Source organism: Dasypus novemcinctus, chromosome 7 (genome assembly GCF_030445035.2).
Source record: "Dasypus novemcinctus isolate mDasNov1 chromosome 7, mDasNov1.1.hap2, whole genome shotgun sequence".
Lineage (NCBI taxonomy): Eukaryota > Metazoa > Chordata > Mammalia > Cingulata > Dasypodidae > Dasypus > Dasypus novemcinctus.
The window spans coordinates 64,679,169-64,693,941 of record NC_080679.1 but is presented as its reverse complement, the minus strand read 5'-3'; the positions used below and the strand labels follow the sequence as shown (position 1 = coordinate 64,693,941).

At 35.8% G+C, this 14,773-nt stretch overlaps 1 protein-coding gene across 4 annotated transcripts in view; it reads right to left on the bottom strand.

Annotated features, from left to right (window-relative positions):
* The window catches only part of NCKAP1 (NCK associated protein 1), a 114,585-nt gene that overhangs the window by 20,105 nt on the left and 79,707 nt on the right, over positions 1 to 14,773 (bottom strand). For all 4 annotated transcript variants that reach the window (XM_058300527.1, XM_058300528.1, XM_058300529.1 and 1 more), the window contains 3 exons: positions 14,489 to 14,619; positions 14,097 to 14,194; positions 460 to 553 (listed from right to left, as the gene is read on the bottom strand). In XM_058300527.1, coding sequence (XP_058156510.1) covers positions 460 to 553; positions 14,097 to 14,194; positions 14,489 to 14,619 — 323 coding nt within the window. The remainder of the gene's footprint in view (positions 1 to 459; positions 554 to 14,096; positions 14,195 to 14,488; positions 14,620 to 14,773) is intronic.

Here is a 14,773-nt window from a genome sequence, read left to right as displayed (position 1 = left end):
AGGGAACTTTCTTGGGTATTAGAACTGTTCACTATCTTGATTTGGGTAACAGTTATAAAGGTACATACATTTGTCAAAATTCATCACTTAAATGTATGCATTTAATTGCATGTAAATTATACTTCAATAAAGTTTATTTTTAGCATAGAGGTTACAAAAAATTTTCCTTTAGTTTAAATTAATGCAGATTTACTGTATTAACAGGTTCAAAAACTAATTGATAAGGATAATATTTATTTTATGCATGGTACTAAAAGTATGGTACAAAAATTGTGAAATGGATAAGCAATGTACTTAAAAGATCCTTTGACAGTAAACATCTTTTAGCTCTCTTTATAAGCTAAACAGTAGTTTTCATATTTTACTACTTATATTTATGTTTACAAATTTAGAGCAAAAGCTAAATGCACAGTGCCAAGGTTTCCTTAATGTTTATAAAAAGTATCATGAGTTACCCACACGATAATCTTTTAAAGAGTGCAGCCATCTGGTCTGGTTTGTCAAAGCTGGTCCTCATTTGTGTTAGCACATCAACGTTCTCCACCACAAGTTTCTAAATAAAAAAAGAAAGATCCGTAGGTCAGGCACAGACTTCCATTATGTTAATGACATAAGACATGCTTGGAAATTACAATCTGGCAAGCAGGAAACAGTTTATGAAATCCAGATGCTCTATATTTTTGTTGCTGTTATTTCAATAAATGAATCTTAAAATTATACAAAAGATTAATATTTTTTTCTTCAGTTTACAAATACAAGAAGGAAGGAGTTTGGGGAAAAGCAGAGATAAGCAGTCAGATAAAGGATTATTTTATGTTTAGACAAAGAACAGTATCAATAATAAAAAACAGACACTCAAGTGGATATGCAGGGCGACATATTGCAACCAAAACAAAACAAAAAAGAACCTGCTAAAATTAAAGCTGACCAAAGCTAGGATAAGTTTTGTCTTATCACTGATAAATAATTTAGAGGGAGAATAACTTGTTGGGATATGGTACCATTTGATGGGAATTATATTAAAGAACTGTTTCCTAGATCAAATTATAAAATGGAAGTATAAATTATTTACCTTCTTTTACAGTGACCACAGAAAAAAAAGGGAGAGAAGATACAGAAGAGAAATTTTTTCCATATATTTAAGGGAAGGGAGAGAGAGAGAACTATTCAAGAAAAGAGTAACTCGTTAAAGAATGTTTTCCTTAAAAAGAACATCAGAAAAGTAATTTAATCTAAAAGCTATAACTAAAACAAATTCAATTATTTCATCCAGGCAGAGATAAGTTTTGACAGTTGAATTTCTAAAGCCTTGAGGGGAAAGGTGAGTTACACTTTCTACTGTTACACTGTTGCCTAGTACCTGCCCCATCTGAGTTTACCACTAAGTTTTGCCACCATCATGCTTAAACACAGTTCTTTTATATATAATTCAAGTGAAACTTATGATTTAATTTCTGATCTCTATAACTCTATAAAATTCTTTTAAAACAGCATTTTCATTACTTTTGGCTTTCTAGAGTAGTTCTCAACCCTTAGTACATTATCACTATCATCTGATGAGCTCTTTCCAAATACATATATCCAGGTTTCATTCCTGGGTATTTCTATTCAGCCAGCATGGATGGGAAGATATAGCAAGCATATCTGTTAAAGTGCCATGGTGGTTTTATTACAAGTCAAAGGCTGACAAGAGCCGATTTAGGGCAAGTCTGAAAACACTACAGAAAATCTATAAATATCATTTCTCCTCAACACTAGTGTGAATTTTACTCAGGTTACATGATAGTAATTACCTCAGATTATTTCTTATTTTCCTTGTAATCAGATATTCAGCTCTGGACTTTTACAGACTCTGATTATACTGACTATTCTCTCTGGAGCCAATTTAGTACTTGGCCCAGTCTAGAACCTGTCTCAAAATATATGCAAAATCGATGCCCAATCCTAGTTGTTTTCATTGAACCTTGAACATACTACCACATTTCACTGACCTCAAAGACACCACTGAATTTAAAATGCACCATTATTTTATATGTCACTGAGAAAAAACATGTTATCAATTAAACTGTGACATGCTTTCTAATCATCTAAGACACAGACACTCTCAAAATACTTAAAAAATAGGGTAAGTGCCTTAAAATCAATAAAATGTGGTATATATTTAGAGTAACTACATTCATTTTTTAAGTTCCTGTACTAGGCAATTTATTAACAATCACATTTAATCCTAAACTAAATGAGGGAGGCAACATTCCACTTTTACATTTAAGAAAACTAAGACTCTAAGAAGTAAAATAACTTGCCAAAAGTTAGAGATACTAAATTGCGGACTTTGGAATTTGAATTTAGGTACATTACTTAAAAGTCCATGCTCAACCATACAGAAATGGTTCCCAATTTTTTTCTTCAGATTTATTTTTATTTATCTCCTCCTCCCCTGATGGTTTTATCATCTGTCTGTTCATTATTTGCTTGCCTTCTCCAGGTAGCATTAGAAACCACACCCAGGACCTCCCACATGGGAGGCAAGTGCAGCATCTACTAGCTTGTGGTATCTGCTCGTTGTGACAAGATGCAGGTGCCTAGCTCGTTGCAGCAGATGCGATGTCTGTATTTTCTTTTAGGAGGCACCAGGACTTGAACCTGGGACCTCCCATGTGGTAGGTGGGTGCCCAACTGGTTGAGTTATATCCGCTTCCCTGGTTCCCAATTTTCAGTGTGCATCAGAACCCTGGAAGCCTTCATAAATCCCAACTTTCTCATTTAGTAAATCTGCATTTCTAACAAGTTTCTAGATACTGCTGCTGTTACTGTCTGAGAGCCATACTTTGAGAACCAGTACCCTAAGTGTTTGTTAATGATGCCTTTTCTTGAACTGAGTTTATATTATTTAAAATCTTAAAAAGTTCTCCCTTAACTACATCCTGAAACAGAGCTCTATATATTTAAAGCCACTGATTAATATCACTGACAAACATGCTGAAAGCTTGAAGTAATACTATAAACTACCAACTAAATAGTTTAGAACAAAATGAGACAAATCAAGTGAATAAAATTAATAGTATAATTTTTTTTTTTTAATCTAAAGTCTTCTGGGATGCCATGAAGAACTAGGAGAATTGATCTGCAAAATGCCAAAACAATTCTACTGGCAGGAGTGGAAGGAAAAATGTACTAAATAGGCACAATTCCAAGTTAAACACCCCAAGAATTTAGTAGGAAAGAAGACTGGCTGCTTTCTTCCCCAGAAAGTAACTAATAAATACATATCCCCATGAGTACAGATATGCATATCGTCAACTATGTCTGAAGTAAGATTTATTCACAATCATCAAATATAAATGCTCCCCTTTTGTATTCTGCACATAAATTTATTCTTTGAAAAAAAAAGGCCCTCAGCTAAAACAGGAATGAATGTAATTATGGTTATATTTAAGATAAAAAGGAAACGATGTATCTACATGATATTTAGTGTTAGTTTAGATTACTATAAAAACGAAAATGGGGGGAAAAAAAGAAGCTACAGAATGATCTTAAAAATATTATAATCATTCAAAAAACATTTTATGCTCTAGTGTCAAAAAGCCTAAAATGCTATTAGAGATATCACCATGATCTGTGGGGGAGAATGTGAGCTATAAGTTTTTCAGAGGGATATTTGGCAATATCAAAAAAATTTTAATGTTCACACCATTTGTGGCAGTTTGATATTATTTATGAATTCCAAAGAGAGATATTATGTTTGTAAACTGGTCTGTACCTCTGGGCATAATACCCTTTGATTGATTTAAATCTGTTTACTTGATTAAATCAAGATTAGGGCTTTGATTCAACCACATCATTAGGGCATGCAGGGTTAGGTCCCCATCACCTTGGTGGGCTGATAAAACAGAATCTCACACAGTAGTAGACACAGAGAAGCAAAAGTAGCACAAAAAAAGAGGAAGGGAACTCCATAGACATGGAAGAGGATCTTATGACCCGGGAAGAGAGATGAGCTATTCACCTGATAGTGCAGCTGAAAAGAAGGAACAATGGAGCCCTATGCCAGCCTACAGCTGAGATCGTAAGAAGCTGGGCCTACAGAGTCTTAAAAGTAAGGAGGTTTTATGTAACACTTATGTAATCTAAATTTTTTAATTAAAAAAATAAAATTAGATAATGCTAATGGCTGTACAACTCTGTGAATATAACTAATCCACTGAATTGTACACTTTAAAAAGTGAATTTCAGGGAAGTGGATTTGGCTCAATGGATAGAGAGTCCACTTACCTCATGGGAGGTCCAGGGTTCAAACCCAGGGCCTCCTGACCCATGCGCAGTGCTGATGCATGCAAGGAGTACTCTACCACACAGGGGTGTACCCGGCATAGGGGAGCCCCACGCACAAGGAATGCACCCCATAAGGAGAGCCATCCGGTGCGAAAAAAGTGCAGCCTGCCCAGGAGTGGCAAAGCACACACGGAGAGCTGAAGCAGCAAGATAACACAACAAAAAGAGACACAGACTCCCCATGCTGCTGACAAGAATATAAGCGGACAGAGAAGAACACACAGCAAGTGGACACAGAGAGCAGACAACTGTGGGGTGGGGAGGCAGGGAAGGGGAGAGAAATAAATAAAAAATAAGTCTTTAATAAAAAAAACTGAATTTCATGTTATGTGAATTATATCTCAATAAATCTTTTATAACAATTTTTTTTTTAATTCAAAAAATAGAAAGTACTGAGGAAGGCTGAACTCTCACAGATATCGCCTACCATCTTGTGTCAACACGTGGCAATAGACGTTGGGTGAGAAAATACCTCTTATGGTACCTTGAGTTGGACTCTTCAGGGCTTTGTAACTACAAGCTTCTTCCCCCAATAAACAAATTTATAAAAGCCAATAGAGGAAAGTGGATTTGGCTCAATGGATAGAGCATCCGCCTACCACATTGGAAGTCCAGGGTTCAAACCCAGGGCCTCCTGACCCATGTGATAAGCTGGCCCCCACACAGTGCTGATGCGTGTAAGGAATGCCATGCCACGCAGGGGTGTCCCCCATGTAGGGGAGCCCCACATGCAAGGAGTACGCCCCATAAGGAGTCGTCCTGCACAAAAAAAGTGCAGCCTACCCAAGGGTGGTGCCGCACACACAGAGAGCTGACACAGCACAGTGACTCAAGAAAAAGAGACAGATTCCCGGTGCCGATGACAAGAGTACAAGTGGCAGAGAAGAACACACAGCGAATGGACACAGAGAGCAGACAACTGGGGAGGGGGAGGGCAGGGAAGAGGAGAGAAATAAATCTTAAAAAAAAAAAAAAAGCCAATTGGGGGGTAGAGAAAGGATGTAAGCTGACACCTACATGGGTGAAATCTATGATAAGCTGGAGGTAAGTATTTGTACAAGGAAGGGATAAAATGGGGGAATAGGGTTACCTTTGGGTGGGGCTTTGCGGGCTTGAGGGGGCCTAGGGATGGGAGGATGGGTAATATTGCCCAAGAAATTGGGGGAAGGGTGGGGCAACATACGAACATAGGAGATCGTCAGGTATTTGGTTGAGAGTATAATGCTGAAAAAACTTTTTCAAAAATATAATAAGGAAGGTTACCTGTTTAAAATGCTTAAAGGGGATAATCCGACGCAGGACAGGCTCCTAGGGAGTATGTGAGTGCTCATTTTGCCATAGTGGGTTATATCATTGGATAGAGACCCATATAATGAGAGTGAAGGTATACCCACATCCTTGGGAGGACTGATGTTCTCAAATAGAGGGAATTGTATCTCTCGAGAGAAATGGTGGCTCCCAGTGCATTAGGGCAGTTGAGCATGTTAAGCCCTCAACACTGTTGCAAGTATCTCTGAACATGACCCTTCAAGCAATGAAGATTGACTGTCAATGTGGGCCCTAAGGGGAGGGGGAAAGAGGTATTGAATAGATGGAACCAATGTAACTGTGTGAGCAACAGAAGTGTTCCACAAGATTACGCAAGGATGGATATAAGACATGTTAAACTACACCAAAAATATATAGGGGCTGATAGGCTAAAATGTAAATCATAATGTAAACATAACTAAAAATTTAGAAAATTGTATAGTCTAAAATATAAACCACAATGTAAACCCAAATATTACCCTGTTTGAAAGCTATTGTCTCAATATCTGTATGTCAGTTTCAGTAAATATAGTATGAATATGTAAAAAGATTATTGCTGTGGAAAAGGGTTTTATGCTGGATATGTGGGAGTACTGTATATTATATATATGAATTACTGTGATTTAAAACTTGTGAAGATAAGCTTAATAATTAGGAAAAAAAAAAGAAAAAGAAAGGATGTAGACACTGAGGAAAAGACAGAAGTAGTTGCCTTGCCAATTTGGATACAGGGCAACACTTATTGCAGGGACGGAAGGCAAAACATCAAAAACAAAGCTTTTGCATTTTTTAATTTTTTGATACCCCAATTTATTTTCACCTCAATTTTACTAAATTAATATGTATTCTATATCTAACCTTTAAACTCATCACTATATTCCATTTTACTATTAATGGAACCTGGCAATATATTGGCTTCACTTCTGAAGAAGTTCTGGATCACAGAGAGTTTCAACAATGGCAGGGGAGGAATACTGGTGTGGGATGTTACTGACAGGGGATACATGGTTGGCAGGGAGTTCTACAGGGCATATATCCAGGGTACATAAAAATGTTTGGATAGTTTCATAGTGGTTACAATTAAAAACAACAACTGAGAGAGTGCTGAGTTTCTAGCCAGGGGAGCTCTAGCACAGTTCCTAAAGGAACAGCAATAATCCCCAAAGTGCAATGGCAAAGACCAAAAAAGAAGGAAGGTCCAACAATGAGCCCTTGATACCAATGACTATGCTTGTGAGCCTGTGCACCTGAAATAAGAACAAGGCCTAGAGCTGCAGGGTGCCTAAGAGTTACCTCCTGAGAGCCTCCATGTTGCTCAAATGTGGCCAGTCTTGAAGCTAAACTCAGCATGTAAAAGTGCTGCCTTGCCCCCAGCGTGGGACATGACTCCTGGGGATGAGCCTCCCTAGCACCGAGGTATTACTACCAAGTACCAGCTGATGATATAAGTAGAAAATGACCTTGAATAAAAGGGTCAACTCGGACCAACAGAATATCTCAGTCTACATATAATACCAGGAGTTAAAAATGCTTTTTGACCTGAATAAAAGGACAAATGAGGTTATATGGCTATAAGTCTCCAAAAAGAGCTGGGAGGTTATCAGAGGGTTGCCCTTATGCACACCTCAGCAGAGTCCCAGAGACAGATAAAGTAGATACAACCCCAGGTATTGGTTCTTCTGAGGGCTACGGAGATCCACAGGTTCTATGGTCATGGCAAATGGAGTTCAGTGCCATGTCAGTTGGCCCTACTTTGGAGTTTGTGTTTCTGTGTGATGGAGCTGGACTCAGATGTGATCTTTGTCCACAAGTCTCTCCTGTTACTTGTATCAGAACTGTCGTTGGTGCTGGGGTTTAATGTATACCCAGGGACCTGAATCTCTGGACTGACCATGTGATAGCCAGGCTCTGAGCCTCAACAGACTTGAAACTCCTACACTCTGGTTTATTGGACTTACCCCACTCAGCTAACATGGAGGTGAAGAAGGTCAACCACCACACCAGGGAGCCAAGAATGCCTACAACTGAAAGCAGGAGAATTGCATCCAGCATCCATGTGGAATCTAAGCCCCCTCTTGATATAGATGTGGAGTGGATACGACCGTTCTAAGGTCCACAGGATGCAGGAATAGAGTATGGATTAGAATGGACTTACTAATATTCTATTCATGAACTATTGTGATTAGTAATCGAAGAAAATGTGGCACTGGTATGGAGAAAATGGCCACGGTGGCTGCTGGGGGTAGGGAGTGGGAGGAAGAAATGTGATGTGGGGCATTTTCGGGACTTGGGGCTGTCCTAGGTGGTGCTGCAGGGACAGTTACCAGACATTGTATGTCCTCCCAACATGGCCCACTGGGTGGACTGTTGGAGAGTGTGGGCTATGATGTGGACCATTGACCATGAGGTGCAGCGGTGCTCTGAGATGTATTCACCAAATGCAATGAATGTTTCATGATGATGGAGGAGGTTGTTGTTATGGGGGAGGAGTGGGGTGAGGGGAGTGGGGGGGTATATGGGGACCTCAAATTTTTTTAATGTAACATTAAAAAAATAAATAAAGACAAAAAAAAAAAAAACAAACAGATACAGGACGTTATATATCCTGCCATAACTTTCCAAATGGAGTGGGAGAGGGTGTAAACTACTATGTAAACTATAATCCATGCTATGTGGCAATGCTCCAAAATGGGTTCATCAATTGTCATGAATGTACCTCACTACTGAAAGAAGTTGTTAATGTGGGAAAAGTGGGAGTTGTGGGGCATGGGGCATATGGGAATCTCCTATATTTTTAATGTTAACATTTTAAGTAATCTACATATCATTTAAATAAATAAAAATATATACATTTTTTTAAAAAGCCAACAGAGTTCTGGTACTTTGCACTATCACCCCTTTGGCTAATACACCCATTAACTCACTTTCAAGAATTTTTCCTACATAAATACTCAAATATGTAAACGATGTTTATGTGTTGGGCAAATATAGAGAATTCTACAAATATGTTTAAAACTCTGCTCTTTCCAGAAGCCCACTAAAAAATTAGAGGAAAGGAATGAAAAAGGCAAAATCCTAAAATAATAAAGGACACAGTAGAGGAAAATAGACCTAACGAAAGATGTCAATGAATTTCTGTACGATGAGAAATCTGATATGCCCATAGAGGTGGTATAATCTAGAAGCAAAGTAATTCATGCCTCAAGAACAGGAAGGGCTTGGGAAGCAGATGTGGCTCAAGCGACTGCACCCCTGCCTGTCACATGGGAGGTCCTGAGTTTGGTTCCCAGCGCCTCCTGGAGAAGACGAGCATGACATGCTGACTTGGCAAGCTGACACAAGCTGACACAACAAGAAGACACAAAGATGAAACACCATGAAAGACACAACAAAGCAGGAAGCGGAGGTGGCTCAAGCAATTGAGCACCTCTCTCCCATATGGGAGGTCCCAGGTTCAGTTCCTGGTGCCTCCTAGAGAAAAGAGAAGCACACAATGAACAGGCACAGAAAGCAGACAGCAAGCGCAAACAATGATGGGCAGGGGGAATAAATAAATAAAATAAATCTATTAAAAAATAAAGAACAGGAAGGGCTTAAGAATTGAAGGCAACAATACCAAAAAACACAGTTTTGAGGCTGAAAATGAGAACTATTACATGTCTGTATGGGGAATAGTTACATTCCTAATTTCTCTTTACCACCTTACAGAGAGATGTCAACCAGGAGGACTCCAAATTCAGGAACACCAGGAAAAATACTTGGTAGGAGAGAGAATGACTTGAGAATGATGGCAGCCAACCAAATATATTAAACATCCTACAGCCACCCTCCACTGATATCCAATGAACCTTTACTTTTGAGTTTGAGATTATTGTTTTTAAAAATTATTTGCAGGAATCATTTAAGGTCTGAGGATACCTTCCTCCAAAGATGTTTTTTGTTAGTTACTGCCAAGTATCTTGGGGTACTACTAACCTAGGACAACCTTAATCCAAGTTCAAGATTTAAGATGCTGTGGATAAAGCAAGAAAACAGGCCTGTAAATACTGAGGAGGGACCACTTTCAGTCCATCCTTACTCTGAAGATATAAACTCCCTTAACGGTTCCTACAAAAAGAGAGTAGGACAGGAATTTAAACAGACTTCCCACTCCCCACTCAGGCAAGTTTGAGATTTGTTTTTTAATCTGTACATTTTAAGCCTTCACTCCCTATACCTACCCTCATCCACATCCCCTGGTAACCTATATTCTAGACTGACTGACTCTTAAGTTTGTTTATTCTAATTATTTCATATCACTGAGATCATATGATATTTTTCCTTTTATGTATGTATAGCTTATTTCATTCAACATAATGTCTTCAAGGTTTATCCATGGCATCACAGACTTTTTACAGCTGAATAATGTTCCATTGTGTGTTTATACCACATTTTGTTTATCCATTTGTTGGTTGATGAACACTTGCGTTGCTTCCATCTTATCTCTTGGCAACTGTGAACAGTGCCACTATGAACATCAGTGTACAAATATGTTTGCTTACTTGTTTTCAATTCTTTGGGGGTATACACCTGGAAGGGGGATTGTTTGATCATATGATAATTCTATACTTAATTTTCTAAGGAACTGCTTTAAACTGTCTCCACAGAAGCTGCACCATTTTACATTCCCACCGGAAATGTTTCTACTTCTCCACATCTTCTCTAACACTTGTAAATTTCCGTTTTTTTAAATAGTAGCCATTCTAGTGGGTGTGAAATGGTAACTCATTGAGGTTTTGATTTGCATTTCCCTAATGCTGATGATGTTGAGCATCTTTTCATGTGCTTTTTGGCCATTTGTACATCTTTTTCGGAGAAATGCCTATTCAAGTTTTTTGCCAAGTTTTAAATTTGGTTGTCTTTTTGTTATTGAATTGAAGGATTTTTCTTTATATATTCTGGATTAAACCCTTATCAGACATGTGCATTCCAAATATTTTCTCCCATTGTGTAAAATGTCACTTTACTTTCATGATAAAGACCCTTGAGTTTGGATTTTGACTATTTACCCCCTTGTCCCACAAGACCACCAAAACTCCAGCTTGATTTTACAAATGTTACTTCTGGATCAAGAAATATCATCAGGTCAAAAGTGGCTTCCAGGGTGAGGTTTATGTCTCTGAGTTTCCACATCCTTCTTCATTTAACTCTAGCAATACCTCACTATCTTTTTCTTTTCTTCCTTAAGGAAACTCTTTTTTTATATATTTCTCTGGGTTTTCAGTTGGCCCAAGGAAAAAGATGGTCTGAATTATCTAGCCTACCAATATTAGAGCAAAAATCTGTGTGTTATTTTGGTTTTATAATTTTAAAACTATATTACACAAAGGAAAATATTTTTATAGGACACTGAAAAATGCAAAACAATTAAAACTATCATTGATAGCATAAGCACTTTAGATATTTATCCCAATAAGATAATATAAAATACAATACATTGAACCTGTCAATACGAAATAGCATACTATAATCTACAAGACTTCTTACATTATAAATAACAAAACTACAAATGGAAGTATGCCTCATTGTGCAGAAGTTGAGAATATAAAGTCGTGAATAACCTTTCTCCAGTTCTTAACAATGAACAAGTAGTTGAACCCAGAGAAATTTGGATTACATCAATTACATCATGGGGCTATTTTCATAAAGAAAAATCTATGAAAATAATTGCAAAGCACTATGCAATGCAAAAAACAAAATCCTTAGGACTAGGTCTGCCTTGAAGAAAATCTAAATGATGAAGTTACAATGCTAGAAATATAAAGATTTCATATTTATGGTTGACTATATAAAGTCTTTTGGAAAGCATAATATTTAAGCCAAATTGGGATTTAATTTTTGAGAAAAAAATAAAAGTAGGAAGTCCCTAAACACCAAAATGCAAGCATACTTTAAAAAAAAATCTTCTTATAAACCAACATTAAATCACTAATTAAGGTTATGCAAATTCTTATGAAGGTAAAATGAAAGGTCATGTCAACTAAGAAAAATCACAAATGAGGTTACTAAAATCCTAAAATCAAATATTTTAGAGAAAAATGTTTTAGTATACTAAACCATCTTAGTTTGGGAACATATTTCATTAATTCACACTAATGCAATCTCAAAGAAAATGAATCTAAGCCCTTATTCAAAAAGTCTATATAGAACTAACTAATTTCAAACTATACAGACTAATTTCAAATTTTTGTTTCACCACTAATTAACCATGTGAGCCTGGGCAGGTTACTTAATTTTTCTTAGCCTTAGTTTTCTCCTTTGTAAAAGTGGAACAATACTAATTTTAAGAATTTAAAGAGTTAATAATATAGGAGAGATCTTAAAATAGTCCCAGAATACTATAGTCAAAGAAAATTAGCTGTTTTTGTTTTTATATTAAACAAATATTTACTAAATGCCGACCTATCTTAATGGACAATTGTTCTAGCACCAAGAACTCTAAAAAATTTATAACTGAGTCTACATTCTAGTGAGAGTGACAAAAACATATATATATGACAAGTGAAGTAACGAGGGAGATAAGCATAAAACAGGAAACAGAAGGTTAACAGCGATAAGTTTGCTATTTTAGAATGTGTAGTTAAGGAAAGCTATTCTGATAAGGTGACACTTGAAATATACAAAAATGCTCTGAGAAGGCAAGCTGTGATAATATCTTGGTGAAGAGTATTCCGAGCTGACACAATAGTAAGTAGGCCATCTAGGCTGGAGCACAAAGGATGGAGAAAAGTGGGAAACCAGATCTCACAGGGGCTTCGTAGAACTATTAAGGACTTCAGATAGATGCCTTTGAACTTCAAGGATACAGAGAGATTAAAAAAGAGCCAATTCGTGTTAGTGTATCAGGATAATCCAACAAATTAAATGGCAAAGAAGCACTAAAAATACTATCAATTTTAGAAATATCTATTCATTCTGAAATAAAAAACAGTTGGCAAAAATGAAACTGCTGGGCCATAATTCTTCTATTATTTCATAATGAAAAGGGACACAAGAAAATAAATTGAAGATCAAGAAATGTTACCTAGAAGAGTATGAGCTAATAAAGGATCATGTATTTACAGGTGATGAATCTAATAAATAAAAATGGTTATTGCTTATAAAGAACCAAAATTGTTATACTTAAAACCATATTAAAAAAGTATAAAGTTTGTATATTTAAAATCTACATTAAAGGATCTAAAAGTTGATTTTTATAACTGCATAACGTTTTAAAAAAAACAAGAGGATAATGAATGATGAACATTAAGTAACATTTACCTGGTGCTTACTATGTGTCAGGTACTATGCTGAGTATCTAAATGGTTGATATGCATAATCTCATTTAATTCCAAATAAACCTTAATGAGTTTAAACTCAGGATGGTCTGACTTCAGCGCTTGAGTTCTTAACCACTGAGTTATTATCTCTTTGCTTACAGTCACACTGACTCTTGCTAGTTATTTTATTCACTTGTCAAAACATTATTAAGCTTTTGGGAATTAACTTATCCTATGTATCTACTCAATTTTCAGTAAATCAGACGACAGCAAACAGACCTCTATTTGCTTAAATTTGAAATCAAGCTACTTGTTAGTGCTATACACCATTTTCCTGGGAAATTAAAAATGCAAATCACAAGCACCAAAAAACTTTCACAAAGAAAAAGTCATATTTTTTTGTATTCATAAGTTCAAAGTTTTTTGTGACCCATGTTCTAATTCTTTCAAAAACTATATAACTGTTATATATAAAAATCTGCCCATAACTAATCTGAGAGTATAATTAAAAAAAAAATTTAGTAGCATTTTGTTGCATTTTCTTCTAAGGCTTATCCAGGTAACTGGACATTAAGAGCATGTCAAATCTATCCTCAGACTTTGAACAAAGACTCATTCAACATAAACGACTTTAGCATTGGGCTATTTCTAAAAGGATTGAAAAATTAAAATGTAATCAAAATGCTGTTGTTTCAGCTTCTTTCTAGCATTATTGAAATAGCAAGCATTCTAAAGAGACATTTTTCATTCACCTTAATGGGCCTATGATAAATGTAAAGGATTGTTAAACAAGAAAAAACAATAAGCCTAATAATAATATTGTTTGTGTTATAATCTGTGGAAAGTAATACTTTCCACAAAACTTGAACAAGTAATTCTGGTTAGAATTTTGGATATGGTCATTCAAAGAACAGCAATCATGGTACATGAGGGTTTGACTAAAAGTCAATTTTTATCAAGTCAGTTTACCTCTCTAAACTTTCAGTTTTCTTATCTATATTAAAATGCCATCAAAAGACCCTGCCAACTCTTTAATTTCATTTATTTAATAGTACTTTTACATCGAGTTTAAGTAATTAAAATTCTAGGAATGCTATTCATATTCTTGAAATGTTTTTCAGGAATTAAAGTTTAAAAGCTAAAATTGATAAAGATTACCTTAAGTTCAGCAACTTGTGATGAAATATGCCACATGAGGCTTTCACTCAGGAACTTCATACCATACGGGCCTAGTAGTTCTGATAATGACCTCATTTCTAAAAGGAAATGTAATTAATTTTATGCTTTTGACAGCAAATATTTTAAGAAAATCAACATTAACACACTATAACATTCTATTACAAAAACAAATTATTAATACAAAAATCCTGAGAAGTCTCTGAAATAAAAAAGGTAATACAAAAGGCAAAAGTAATTCTAAGATATAGTATGTATATTTACATATAACTGAATGAAAACATTCACATTTTACAAAAAGCCAAAAGAACCAAGACACCAGCAAAAGTATCAAGTTTTCATAATTCTTTAAAACACATAAAAGTATTATTCACCTGATATGTCAGAATATTCCTCTGCATTGAATGTTAATTCATTTTCTGTAGGTAGGTTCACAAATGCTTTCATTGCAGGGAAATAAGCTATATGGCCATTGCTGACTTGTCTTAGCAAGGTTTCCAAATACCTAAGGAGAAAACTAAATTTATAAACTGGGAGAAAATGTTTAATTCAAAATTTTTTGCAGAATACATTCCCAAGTATAATTTAATCTGAGTGATAAATTAAAATAATTGAACAGTTATGTAAGAATAATTTTCCTAATTAGTACATTACAAACT